The sequence below is a fragment of the Rhineura floridana genome, chromosome 1 (assembly GCF_030035675.1).
Source record: "Rhineura floridana isolate rRhiFlo1 chromosome 1, rRhiFlo1.hap2, whole genome shotgun sequence".
Lineage (NCBI taxonomy): Eukaryota > Metazoa > Chordata > Lepidosauria > Squamata > Rhineuridae > Rhineura > Rhineura floridana.
The window spans coordinates 263,627,822-263,642,534 of NC_084480.1; the positions used below are offsets into that span (position 1 = coordinate 263,627,822).

General features: G+C 38.9%; 1 protein-coding gene across 9 annotated transcripts in view; it reads right to left on the reverse strand.

The window, feature by feature from the left end:
* Positions 1 to 1,055: 1,055 nt before the first annotated feature.
* ASPH (aspartate beta-hydroxylase) overlaps positions 1,056 to 14,713 on the reverse strand; it is a 169,516-nt gene continuing 155,858 nt past the window's right edge. For 4 of the 9 annotated variants that reach the window (XM_061599809.1, XM_061599771.1, XM_061599843.1 and 1 more), the window contains 4 exons: positions 13,173 to 13,308; positions 12,198 to 12,289; positions 9,770 to 9,903; positions 1,058 to 3,181 (listed from right to left, as the gene is read on the reverse strand). In XM_061599809.1, the coding sequence (XP_061455793.1) occupies positions 3,031 to 3,181; positions 9,770 to 9,903; positions 12,198 to 12,289; positions 13,173 to 13,308 (513 nt within the window). In that variant the 3' untranslated portion in view covers positions 1,058 to 3,030. Of the gene's footprint in view, positions 3,182 to 9,769; positions 9,904 to 12,197; positions 12,290 to 13,172; positions 13,309 to 14,713 lie in introns of all 9 variants that reach the window. The other 5 variants (XM_061599781.1, XM_061599819.1, XM_061599800.1 and 2 more) reach the window with 4 other exon arrangements.

Genomic DNA, 14,713 nt, shown 5'->3' on the forward strand with positions numbered 1-14,713 from the left:
ACCTTTGTGTGGATTGCAATGTACCCCAAAATATCAGAGCAGAACATAACATGAGGTTTTTGCAACTGCCAAGATTTGGGTAAGAATAGAGCTTAAAAGGTTATTTCTGGCAATATTAGTAGGGCATGTGGCTTTTAAAAGTGCTTCTTCCATTAGTGGTTTGACGCGGAACTCTGGGAAACCTACAAGTGTAACTAGAAAAGGTGAAAGCTAAGTCATGTATACATTGTATATTGGTTTGCAATTTTGTAGGATTTTACTAGTATAGTGCCAAAACATGTCCTCCAATATTTCAAACATTTTCTTCCCCTATGAAAGGTCTCAATTTCTTTTGCCTCATTTACAGAATGCTTTATAATTTCAGCTGGTACAGTGTTGAACTTACCTATCATTGTGTGATGGCCAAGGGTAGTGGTATGTGTTGTTCTTGCCACTAAAACATTTCTCCAGTGCTCTTCTGCCTCCCCAGCTGCCAATGCTTTCTGATTTAGAAAACACCCAAAGCAAGAGATTTGAAAAAGCCCATAGGGGACATCTTCACCTGAACTTTAATTGAGACACAGCAAACTGGGAGAGTTACCTACCAAAGCGCCTGGGATTAGTGCACTTGCTGGCATTGTTTTTAAGCAATGTAATTTTTGCCATTATTTTTTTAAAAAATTTTTTAGCACACTGATTTCTTTTGAAGTAGAAATAGTCAATCTTTTTTTAAAAAAAGAATAACAGCTGTCGCATGCATAATAGGCATCACATGTCCAGCCAATGACATCATGAGGTTTTCAGGAAGTGTAGGCACTTGGCAAGGCTCCACAGTGCAGACCACTGGACAGATGACTTGTAGAATGAAATAAATGACATGCAGAAAACCTGTCACCACTGCAAAAGTAAATAAGCACAAGAAGAAACCCACACTCTGCCAATGAGAATTTCATCAAAATTTCTTCTCCCCTTTGATAATTTTTAATGCAATTTTTTTCCACACCAATGAAGAATGGTAGAAAAAAAAACACAGAAAAGAAACTTCAGTACAGCATCAGTTTTTATGTAAGCTTCATTTATTCTAGCAGCTACAGTGCATGGAAACCAGCATTTTGATTTGTTACTATCAAAGCAAAATTTAGAAACTATTTCAATGCTGAAACTGTTAATATACATATAAAAATTCCACACTGCTACATAGAAGGCACTTGTTTTATGCACAATATACCACAGCACATAATGATCAACAATTTACATGTAGGTGCATGTAATTTAGAGTAGATTGCTATATTCTATTTGCCTGATACATGAAGTACCTGTTTTCAGGCAAAACTGGGATAAAGTAATGCTGAACAATGCTGAACTAATGAGGGCTACAGGAAAATGTAGCCTGCTGTTTCCCAGATGGAACAGCACATGTTTGTTCCCACTTTCATTTCAAGTCTTCAATCTGTACTTAAAAAAAGCAGCTATTTATAAACATTCTACATAGGAATCCTTTCCATTCAAAGAAAATAAAAAAGGCCCTGGATACTATCATTATGAAATGCTGACCATACTGCTAGAAAATATTATTCAGACAATCCTGTAGCAAACATTTCTCATCTGATCAGTTTAGTAGTATCTCAGAACTTCCTAGTAATTTCAAAAGTACAGCTCTACAAAACCCATCCATTGTAGAGTTTGGCATATTTCAGTGCATGAAACCTGACATCGTGTACATTTTGGTCATGAAGAGTGAATTGTTCAAAGGAGAAGCTGTGTTGTTGTTGGTCATCATAATTTAACAAGTCTAACCAAAGCTGCATTGATGCTGATCTTGTTCCCTATTAGATCATTCTATGTCACTAATTCAAAGATGAAACTTAAAAGTGTGCCCCTGGGCAGTGACTCTTGTGGCAGCAAAGGCTGTGCAAGTAATATGTGTGGCATTCACAGACTGAATAAAAATACAACATTCAAGTCATATTGTTTTTCACTAAATTTGAATGGAAGGTCAGTTGGCTCTTCCCCCCCCCCTCCGTTTCAGGTAGGATCCGCACAACCACACGGGTACTAGTTCACACAAGCTGACCAGTATCCACACTGGAAACAAATTGGCTCTGAATGTGATTTTCCCCCAGAACAATCTCCTAATCAGAGTTTGTGCTTCTTTCAATGAGAGGCTTTCTACCATTTTAGAAAGACACACAGAACCTTTCTATGAGAGAAATAAACACAGATATCAGAGCTGGGTTATAAGCACTGTAAACCAGGAACTGAACAAGGGAAATGTGTATTTGCTTTCCCACCTTGGAAGGCAAAGCTTAATAAAATGCTGTTCGCAATAAACCTCATCACTGCTAAATTAAGGTTAGTTGCTGTTCTTACAAAAGAAAATTACAAAAGGAAAGTGGTTTATAAAGATCCAGAAAAGTGTATCCACAGATGATAGAAAAACACAATTATCCACAAAAAATACAATACAAAACCATCTTCTCACATTATCTACAGCACACACTCCAAGTTCATTGACTTAAATCTAAATGAATTACTACATGCAGTATGACAAATTTCCAGGTTGCTTGTATGTAACTGTTAGTGCATGTCCTTAAAAGGATAGCTATAGAAGCATTGATGTGGGCCGCAATCTACCAAGCACTGCTACTGCACAACATCCCTTTAAATGAATAGAAAGTGCACACTAACAGTATCTGCAAGTCTGTGTCCCTTATGTTTACACACAAGCATTAGTAATTAAGTGACTAGTGCACCAAGAGTATGCCTAGCAGTGATACACATAACGCTGGCATAACAAACATTGGCAGAAGTCCTTTTCTGATATATAGCACAGAACATTCTTTGGTTGATAAAAGAGAAGAAATCTGTACTTGCAGCATGAATACAGAGCAATCAGACCAGTGCTGTAATGGTATAATACAGAGAATAGGATGCTTTAAAGTCCATACACAGATTTCTTCATACAATTTAGTGTGGTTTTTGTTTTGTTTCACAAGGCCAGCATTTCCCAAAATAAAATATGGACCTCAAAGGCGAAAGCTTCAAGCACCCTTAAATGGCTGGAAGGGTACGTCGCTGTTGTGGTGTTAATTCCGGATGCCAGACATCCACAATGAATATCAGACGATAAGCATCAGCATCTTGCCACACTTCATGTTCAAAAGAGTCATCAAAGATAAGAACCTTCCCTTCTTCCCAGAACCTGAAAGACAAAGATGGCATCAATTTGTTGCCTGCAAGAACCACATCTCCAAGAACTTGCACAGATGACCAAATTAACCCAGAGTGAGCAGTTTTACTCTGGAATAGCTTGGTTATCTGTATTGGCTCTTCCAGGCAGAAAGGAGAATATTATGCAGGTTTGCTGCCCTGAGTCCTTTGGAGGAAGAGCAGGATAGACATCTAATAAATTAATCAAACAAGTTATATAAATCTGCAGATCTGTACATTCGCTTAGGCACTATAGTGAAAAAAGTTGAAAGGAAGGCCATTATCAAGGTAGAGGATTTTTTTTTAAAAAAATTATAAAATATGTACAAATTAATTCTGAGAGGAAGACTAGGAACCTTAGCACCAACTTTGACAAATATAAGAAAACTGCAAGATAGTAATATAACCTCTTAAAGAAGAGGTTAGCATATGTAAATGAACACGAGGCTCACTTTTATGGAACAGTCTTACTAGCAAAAACCTGAAGGGGAAGTTAATTAGCTTTAAGATCTGTCAGTGAAAGTTCATGTTCTATAACTTTGTTTCTGTTAAGGGTCACATGCCTTCAGAGGTAATCTGTGAGCGGCTGCATGCCAGAGATGGGAGGAGCCAGCACCAATGATGGGCAATGCCAGAGTCAAAAGAGTTCAGTTAGGAATCTAGGTTTTATTCCAATTCTGCTTCCAGTTGGCTTATATAAAAATCACAATGTACTTGTTACATCTATCTAAAGTTGCTGAGGCCTATAGTGGAGCAGTTAACTAGCCAAGAGTTTTGACCAAATTGTGCACTTTGGGTTGAAAGAATCAAACTTGCCATCAACTTGCAGTAATAATGCCTAAACATTTCCAGACATTGACCCACTGCAACCTCTGCTGCTGATTTGATTTTTTTTTAATTTTTACACTATCTACTTATAAACAAACGTAATCTGTATCAAAGGAATGTTCCCACTGGTGATGGTATATCCCAATAAGATTAGATGACAAATCCTAATATTAACCCCATACATTCATAACCTAAAAATAAACTTGGTTATATGTGCAGATTGATACTTTATAATGTATACAAATATAGTATGTTTTATTTATTTATTTATTACATTTATACCCCGCCTTTCCTTTCATGATAGAAACCCGAGGCGGCCTCTATATGGTTTCCAGGCGGTCTCCCATACAGGCACTGACCAGGCCAGACCTGACCCTGCTTAGCTTCAGCAGGGTGCTGGTCTTATTTATTTATTCTATTTTTACGCCGCCTTTTGGGCAAAAGGCCCTCAAGGCGGCTCACAAAGTTGTGGATCTGCAGGACACTATGGCTACTTGTTTCCCTGGCACTCCTCCAAAAAGCTCCTTAGAAGTGGTGCAAGTTAATTCCCTCCCGTTGGAAGGGCAAAAAAACAAACAACAAAAGAGAATAAACTACCAACCCCACCATTTTCTGCCCTGCTTGCCCCAGATCTCTGCCCCCATCCCTTCTCCCCCAAATAGGTGGGCTTTCTCCCTGAAAGTGCTCTATGCTTTGCAATCCCCACCCTCTTTTTCTTATATGATATGCCACAAAATTTCACAGCTGGAGCTTAAGCAAATTGCTTATCGGAACTACAAAGGATTTATAGTTTTAAAGTAGTAGTGGTGAGCCTTCTCCTTGATATGCTTCTTTTGTGTGTGCAGAAAGTAGGAAAGGAGGAAAAATCTGCAGAACTTGGATTCTAAACCAGACTCACTTGATTCTATCAGGGTGGCTCAACTCAGTTTGGATCATGAGTCTACTTGTACTCTTAGAATCTGCAGATCTCATGCTGAGGTAGTCTGAGAACTCCAGTGCTACCTCTACCCATTTTTTTTTAAAAAAAATTGGTTTCCTTTTAGAAAGCTCCAGCAGCCCCCCAGCCAGTCACAGCCCAGAGCAGCCAGAGCGGGGGGCTTCCTGCCACCATGCACATTGACCAGAACAGAGGGGTCCCTTTGTGAGAGACGGGACCCGAAGACTCTCTGGCACTCTGAGGGAATTGTATGGGGGGAAAACTGGGGACAGTCAGTTTTTTTCTCTACAATTGCCCCTGAAAGCAAGAGAAAACCATTGTGTCCCATTGCTCCCAGGGGAGCTTGCTTTATTTTATTCAAAGGTGCAGTATAAAGTCCCCCCCCCCAGCTGCTATAGGCCGCAAGCTGCTGAAAGACCTCTGGAGCTCTGTAAAAGGATTTTTAAAATGGGCAGATTCAGTTCTGGACTATCTCATAGGTACTTTTACTTGTTTTACATTTGCATTTCCACACAGAGTTACCCTTTCAAATCTGCACAGAAACAGAATGGGACACACTTTGTTCCATCCCCATGTAGATCTGGGATGGACCAGACTGTAATGGGTCTATCCATCCCTAGCAGGAAACTTTTAATGTATATGGGAAGCATCCAGACATCCAGTTTAAGGATAATTATTGAATGTTTTAGCGCCCTTTCACTTGCTTCTCACAGTAACAGAAGCAGATCCTTTAATCAACTGTTACATGGCTCTGGAATATTGGAGAATATATTTGGAATATTGATTGAATATTGCCTTCAGACCATAACCAGGGACTTATTTTATAGATCAATTTGAAACCTAGAAACTTGGTATATTTATGGCATGTGTGCACTCTGCAAGATATGTTACTAGTTACTCAAGATGAATTATTTCTGAAGTTTCCTTGACAGTGGCAAGGAGCAGTGCAATTAAGGTTGGCCTTTCAGCACTTGCATTGGCCAGTGCATGCCTTCATATAGTATATCAGTCCACAGCATTTTTCTTGAGCTTCTCCAGGAGTTGTTCATTTTAGCTGCCATTGAGACCCAGTTTTCCTGCCCCAATGTCAGTTTGCAGAACTTGGTAACTTTGGACCTCTTTGGAATTATATTCTCCATTGATTGTGTCCTTCTTGAAAACAGATGCTGCCTTGCCTCATTGACTTTGCACAACCCACTGGTTCTGTCATGTTTCAAGTAGGACCACAGTATTGTCAGGAATATGTGTTGAGGCTTCAGCCAGTACCAAAAATATATCTGTGAAGTCTAGAAATACGTTCCCTGTGTCCCAAGCTGACTTTTTGTCTTTCCAACAAAGAATGAGTTCACATCACACTAGGAATGTGCTAGAATTCTGCACAATTTGGATTTTGTACAGAAAGCTCCATTTTTTGCTTATTTGCCATCATTGCAGATCGGATTTTTATAAAGTGATTTTCTGCTGCTGTTTTCAGAAATGGATTCTTAAAAAACACCAGTGGCTAAAATATTGATATTAATATTGGTATATTTATTGATACTTCCTTCAGCTTATTGATATTTCCTTTCAAAATAAAAGTATTTCCTTTTAAAATATTATTAATATCAATTTTTTTTTCGGAGGGGAAAACCGGATTGGTAAAAGCAGCGGCTTGTGGACAAAGAATGTCAATGGAATGTTGTCAAACTGGCACAGGCCAATGGAGCCCATCCCTACATCACACCCAGTGAAGGCATGAAATATAGTTAATTTCTTTCTTCTTCTTGGGTCCTAAGTGACTGCTATTTCATATGGTCATATTTGCCCACATTGAGGATACCCACAACCAAGCCACTGGAATGTGTTACAAACCGAACACCCAGATGATAACCACTTTTGTGTCTGCTGTCCTGACAGTGATCTTTGATGCCTACTATGTGCTGCATCTGATAGATGCAACTTTTATTATTATTATTATTATTATTATTATTATATCCCACCCTTCCTTCCACTAGGAGCCCAGGGTGGCAAACAGAAACACTAAAAACACACTAACATATAATAAAAACAGACATTAAAATATATTAAAATAAAACATCTTTTAAAACATATTAAAACAAAACATATTTAAAAACATATTTTTAAAAAAGCTTTAAAAACATCTTTAAAAGCAATTCCAACACAGACACAGACTGGGATGAGGTCTCTACTTAAAAGGCTTGTTGAAAGAGGAAGGTCTTCAGTAGGTGCCAAAAAGATAACAGAGATGGTACCTGTCTAATATTTAAGGAGAGGGAATTCCAAAGGGTAGTGGCCACAATACTAAAGGTCCACTTTATGCTGCTAATGCAGAATGCTGCTAATATGCCCATAAGGGATGTCTGGCTGGTAATTATTATACACCCACAAGAGTGGCTGTATACTATAGTCAGCATGGATTTTTCGCATTCCGCAATGTTAAATTGAAAATACCCCCATGCCATTCTGATGCTTCCCATAAGCTCATTTCAAAACAAAATCTTACAAAACTTATAGTCCTGAACTCAGAAACGCTTGCTTAAGAACCCTCTAAATTTTCATACACAAATTGCTATACACAAAACAGAGAGAATAGAGAGTTTAAAGTCGAAAAAGAGAGAGAAAAAAACCAGACCCCTTTTGGACTTTTTTCTGTCAAGAGTTCTCATAATCTGTTGAAATTCATTAAAAATCAGCCATATTCACAGAGTACCTTTAATCCCATTACTGGCCTTGCCCCATGCTCTGCCCTTCATCTTCTGCAGTTTAAAGGTTAAAAAAATGCCTGGCTGATTTTTAATTAATTTAAGAAATTTTGCATTGAACTCAATGACAAGGCCGGGCATGCTCAGTAAGAACCAACTGCCAGTGTTCTAAAAGCCAGACTCACTGCTGCTTGGCTTGCCTAATCAGCAGCCCACACCCACACCAGACCTTTATTTCACTTGAGACAGTCATGTCTTCCCCTAAAGAATCCTGGGAAGTGTAGCTTGTGAAGGGTGCTGAGAGGAGACTCCTATTCCCCTGACAGAGCTTCAGTGGCCAGGCTGGTTTAACAGTCAGCCGCTCTGATTGAAGCTCTGTGAGGGGAAAAGGGAGACTTGCATCTCCTAGCAAGTCTCAGCACCCTTCACTAACTACACTTCCCAGGCTTCTTTGGGAGAATGTTACCAAATTCTTCCAAGCTACACAGGAAATGGATTGGACTGTGAAAGACCAACCCAAATTGTGTTTGCATTTTTACAAGTTTGTAGGGCAGTACAATATCTCAGAAAGCAAGTCAGGTCTCCTGCTCCCCTGGTGTATTCACTATAGCTGCCCAATTTCCCTTCTTTTGAAAGTTTGATAGAAATATCTGTTGGCTATAGGTATATGCTTAAACCGGACGTTTTTTGCCTATTAATGAATAATAATAAAAATGTTGTATTCCCACAACCTGACTACTTCTTATTGTTTGTGGGTAGCAACTGGAAAATAAATAGATTGATAATAATACTGAATTCAGAAAGCTATGGCTATATATGCCCACAAGGTTTAATAACAATTCTTAGCAACCAGAATCAAATCAAATAAAAAAATAACACAGACAACAAACATTTTTTAAAAAAAATATGTAAATATGAATGGGACTGGGATTGATCTGGAAAGAACAGAAAACATCTACAAGCTGAACAAATGCTAACCAAGCCTACTAAACATTTCTAAGAGACAACTTACAAAAGATTTCTGTATTTGAAGACTTCATCCAAGCGCTGTGTTTGGAGACTGTTAGGTGGGGTGATAGCATTCTAGCCCTCCTTCTCTCCCCATCTGGTGTTCTCCTTTATGGTGCTATAATTACTCCATTTCAGAGACACAGAGAGCTACAAATCTGTACAAATATCTACAAGTCGATTCAGGACTAGCCGATCTGCTCTGCAGAGATTTTTAGCTGCTTCAACCTGATTTGGACACAATGCGAATAGGCCTGAATTGGCCCTATTTGGTTTGTTTGTGATTTGTACAAATACAGTGCACAACCCTAGTGTTCCCTCTTACTCATTTTTTCTAAAAAGCCCCAAATACTGTAACCTTTCCTCAAAGGAAGTTGCCCCATCCTGGTGATCATTTTCGTTGCCCTTCTCTGACTCTTTTCCTGCTCTACAATATCTTTTTTGAAGTAAGGCAACCAGAACAGTACACGATTCCAGTGTATGGATCCTAGACACACATTCATTATGATATTGTTTAGACACATCTCTGGAATGACAAGACTCTGACAGGTTTATTTGTTGATTGATTTGTATAAATAAATGATAATTATAAGCCAGCTTTGGATGTGGTGGCTTTGGAAATAGAAGAAAGAGGTAGTACTGATAGGGTGTGTCAACCAGTCAGTGTTTTTACTTGTCTGTATTCTTTCTGGTAACCAAATTCTGACAGCTTTGCCCAGGATCCTCCAGATGTAATTCAGCCAGTGTGGTATAGTGGTTAGAGTGTTAGACTGGGAACTGGGAGATCAGGGTTCAAATCCCCACTCAGCCATGAAGCTCATTGGATGATCTTGGGCCAGTCACTGTGTCTCAGCCTAATCTACTTCACAGGGTTGTTGCACGGATAAAATCAAGAGAGGGAGAACCATGTTTGTATGCCACTTTGAGCTCTTTGGAGGAAAGGTGAGGTATAAATATAATAATAAAATAAATAAATAACTATCCCATCTCTGCCCTGGTTCTGCTTGCTGTGGAGCTCTGCCTCTTGGCTCCTATACCACCTCCTATTGTCCTTGGATCTACCCACCATAAACCCTAGAAGGTAGGTAGGGAAACAGTAAGATACCTTGTTTCTTTAGCGCATCGAATCCTGCAGCCTTCTTTTGGAATCACCAAGCCTAAATGCATCCTCAGCCTACAGTTTGTAGGCCCTGTGTGAGGCCAGACATGAGTGCCTGGGTGCATGACAGAATATTTGATCTGCAGAGAGAGGTACAGTTTTTTAAACAAACAAACAAACAAACAAACAAACAAACAAACAAACAAACAAACAAACAAACAAACAAACAAACAAACAAACAAACAGTTCAGTTGTTCTAGCCTTCAGACAGTACAGGACTATGTTCAAACCAATCCAAGGTGACAAACCAGTGTTGCCATGTCATCTTGTGTTAAGGTTCCTGGATATACTCTTCAAGCCATTTACTCATGAACAGGCATACTGATATAAAGCCATTTGAACAATTCCAGAGTAGATGATAGCAGCTTTAATTAGCAGCTGGAATTCTTACAGTTACTTTAGAGTCCATCTAGATACACACACAAAGTGTCATCCAAACCTCTACCCCCAAGACATGCTAACAATGGTTTATTGCAAAATTCATGAGCAGGAGCAAGGTGTTACAGAAAATCTTGGGATTATGCACTCCTCTACTTCTCCTTTTCCTCCTCCCATGGCAGCAGCAGAAGGAGTTAGAAAGTTACTTCTTTTGATTAACTGTAATATGTCACATTGTTTAGCATGACCAACAGTGGTTAACATTAACTATAGTTAATTTCAGGTAAGCCGATTTCAAATCATGGTTTCTGAAGCTTGCTTTTGAAGCTAACAATAGTTAACATTAACAATAATTCTTAACTAAAAGTGGAAGGCTCTGTAGTTTCCTCCTGGCCACGCAGGAGGGGATACATGAATCCAAAGTTTGCTGTGGATCATGCATATCATGCTAAATCAATTTAGTGTGATCTGTAAATATGGTCTCTGTTGCCTACAATAATTTCAGCATGTAAACAAACGTATAACATATAGAAAAAGAAAAAGAACAAGCAACCCTCCTTTAGCAAAAGGAAACATAATCTATGACAAATATGTTACAAGACAGACACTGGACTAAATGTGGCTCAGGGCCCAATCTAGAGCAGATCTCAACTGATGCCTTTACTAGAGTGAAAACTAATAAAGAGACCATTAAAGAATTCTACACAACATGAATTAAAGGCAGATTAAACCTTCCAGATTTTTTAAAGGGGAGCTGCTGCCAATCAGAGTAACTAGTATTGGGACAGATGTACTCAGCAGAATATTGGCAGGTTCTGGCTATTTCACAAAAAACAGGGGTGCCATTTAGGAAGAGCAAGCATGCTTCAGACTGTTTCTTTATTTGTTACATTTGTACTTTGGCTTTCCATAAAGAAATGCCCAAGGAGGTGAACAATAAAATTCACACACACCATATACATAGAAAGAAAGAAATGGTCTGTAAACTGCCTTGAAAACTCAGTTATATGGGCAGCATACAAATGTAACGAATAAATAAATGAATAAGAGCAGATAAAAATACCAGCCAGTTGAAAATAGAATTGAAAATACACAATTACAGGAGAAATACAGGAGAGGTAGATGGAGCATGCATGTGGGCTTACTGAAGCCCACATTGACTGTACTGGGGGGGTGCCTGGGAGCTCCTCTCTGCAATCCACTGAAGGTCGGGACCTGATGTTGCCATGGATCGCAAAATGGGACCGCTACCCCCCACCCTACGAAGGGGTCCTTTAGGGGACCTTGGCCAGGGCCTGACCTGGCCACCCTCTGGCACCAGCCCTGACTGAAAGAACAAGACTTGATGGAAACTTATGTAGTCTGACCATAGCGTGCTCTTTCACTGATACAAAAAAAGTGCATGTTTTTGAAAGCCCCTAGACTATATATTGTACATAAAAACTGGCATTGCTACTTCACTTTTGTATAGTCAATTCTATCCTGAATTCTAGTATACAGTCCTAGCAGAGGCAAACTAGAATGGCAGTTTTCTTACACAAACCAAACCATACCCATTGAATTGCTCACCATATTCTTACACTATCAATTATTTTGACAGCCTGTACAATATGCTTTACGGTCATCTTTCTGATGATTCTATAGGTCATTATCATTCCTGCTTTACAGATTAAAATATGAAGCTGAAGGATAGCATGATGTACTATGTATTTTGGGAAGTTGTTTGTTCAGCTGTGCATTTGGACACCTCTTAAGATACTGTAACCAAGTTTTGCATGATGGTTTCCAAGGATCAAGGAGCAGGTTTTCATCTGTGTTTGGCTACAACTGGATGCCATTTTTAACCAAGATGGAGGACTGAACCTCTAAAAAATGTACTGATTTTAACCACTGATTTCAAAACTGCATTGAATTTTTTAGAATTCCTGAGCAACGCTGGGTAAGAGGCTGCTAGTGTGTGTATAATACACAAACACACACACTAGTAGTTTAATACCTGTCCTCTTCTGCATCCAGTGGCCTCCGGGAATCGTTCCAATAAAGCACATGTTTTGGGAACACTTTTACAGGCATTTTCATTTTTTCTTCCTAAAGGGAACAGAAAAATAATAGCTTAAGCATTGGTACTCTCAATTCTCAAAACAAAAGGTTAATGAATCTTCACATTCTTCCTCTTCAACCTTCAAAGTTATTCAGCACTTTTGAAAATTCCACCTCAGTAAGATTTATAAGTTTATTACAAGTCCACAGACTTTTAAAATCCAAAAAATCAATTAACAGTACATTTTTCATTTTTAACAATTTAAATAAGAGGACCAAGATAAAACTAGCATCCCTTAAAAGTTTTTGGAAAAGTTCCTTATAAATATATATAGCTTAGAATACGAACTCTGCCACTGATTCAGTTACATGAAGTTGTGTATCAATGATCCAGGAAGGTTCATACCACTCTAAATATCTTTCTGGAAAGGGAGCAATCAAGGGACAAAGATAATCTGGTTCCTTTGTCTCTATAAAAATGACACAATAGTAACATGCAGAGTTTAGATTCTAATTCTTCACTGCCATACAGACAAACACTGCATGAACCTGTTCTTCTTCCTTGCTATCACTCCTTTTCAACCAGGCCCGTGAAAGTGTAAACGATGACAGGAGTGTGAAGGGGAAAAGCCTCCACTGATCTTATTCCTTTCCTCTGCGATGCTGAGCACACAGGACACAGAAGAAGAGGTCAAGTGAACAAATAGTGGTGATTCCTGAAAGGAGGATGTGGGCCCACCGAAGCCATCTTGCCCGCACAAATTGTAACCAGTGCTGGTTCTAGAACAGCTACCCATTTTTGTTTAATTGTCGATTGACTTCACCAAAACAAGTCCCTTTCCATTAAAATGAGTTAACTCACTTTTATTATAATTTCAGTGGAAACTAAGTGACTGGATATGGAGGGGGATTAAAATTAGCACTCACATACCTTGTTGCCAGAGAGTAAACTGACTCCAGTCACCTTTCTCTCGCAAGTTCTCGTCTTCAGGCAGAAAGAGCCCCTTTCCTCTGTCCATCACAGCAAGCCCTTCATCCCGAATCGCCTTCCAATTTCTCTCTAAGGACTGACAAAGCAAAAACATCATACAAACCATATATTCTGATAGTATTTAGAGAACATCCTCATTTTTCTGTCATAAAATTACACAGCAGCAGCAGCAGGAATTTAAAAGGTTTCTCATTTCCGTTTTCCATTCAGTTGAGGGTTTAAAACAACAAGAAAAACCTCCATGTAGTTTCTTAGTTTCAATTATCTTCGCAGCATAAAAATTTCAATAAGCCCCAGTCACCTACCAGAGAGGCCCCCACTTTAATTTGCTTTTGATTAGCCAAGAGGGGTGTTCAGCAAATCATTTTATACTATGAGCTAACAAGAGTATTGCTCTTCACAGACATTGCACACCAATATTTTCAAGACCAAGCAAGTCAGCAGAGCATTGACAACAATACTTGACAATCCAAAGATAAAAACAGCACAATGTATATATGCCTTTTAACTCTGTAATGACGTGTGAAATCTTCAGTGCTTTTTCCTCATCCAGTTGAAGATTTCATATATTCCAGTGTTTCAGTATATATGCAAAATTCACAAGGTGGCTTACAAAAATATCACAAACAAAAATGTAAGTTCCGGGGGGGGGGGGAATCACGGTAATGCCCTAACAGATATTTTCTCATTTAATTATAGATTGTGGAGTCTACACTGAAAACATCAGTGAAAACGGATGTCCTCTAAGGTAATGATTGCTGCAAAAAGAAAAAAAGTCTCATCAGTAATGAAGAACAGTTATCTGTCGATGGCTATAGCTACAATGGTTATGTTCTGACTCCACTGTCAAAGAAAAACATCTGGGTTGGGTGCACGGAATGAGATGGAAGTGAAAATTGGGCTCATCCTGTTGCTGATAACTGGTGCAGATAATCTGAGAAGCTCTATCAGGAGATTAGAAATGCTCAACCAGCTCTCTTCAGTCTACAGATTCACCCATAGCTGCCTTCCCATCTATCTGTATGGTAAATAAGAACAATATTACAAACTACACACGTTGCTCTGTTCCCATAATCCAAGGTGCAAAGTTAGCACAGCACATCTTTTCCAGGGCATTTTCTCCAAGTTTCTAATTTGGTGCTATAGCATCAAATTGAAAGCAGGAGTAATTCCTCAAGCAATGTGACTGTAACAAATGTTGACACCCAACGACTATCTCTGGAGCCTCCCACTCAACCATCCATGCTCCTCTCTCCTGCACACACACTGCTTAATGGCATATATTGCCATTACAGGAATTCCATAAAGAAAGGGTAATGCCTTTATTTTCAGCCCACAAACTTAAGTAAAGCAATAGTACTTGCTATTGTCACATTTTCCTAGACAAAGCTTTCTGTGGATTCTCTATGTCCTTATTGATGTTAAGGAGAGTTAATCCTCTTAATTTACAACTTAATTTCATCATCAAAACAGAAACTTTA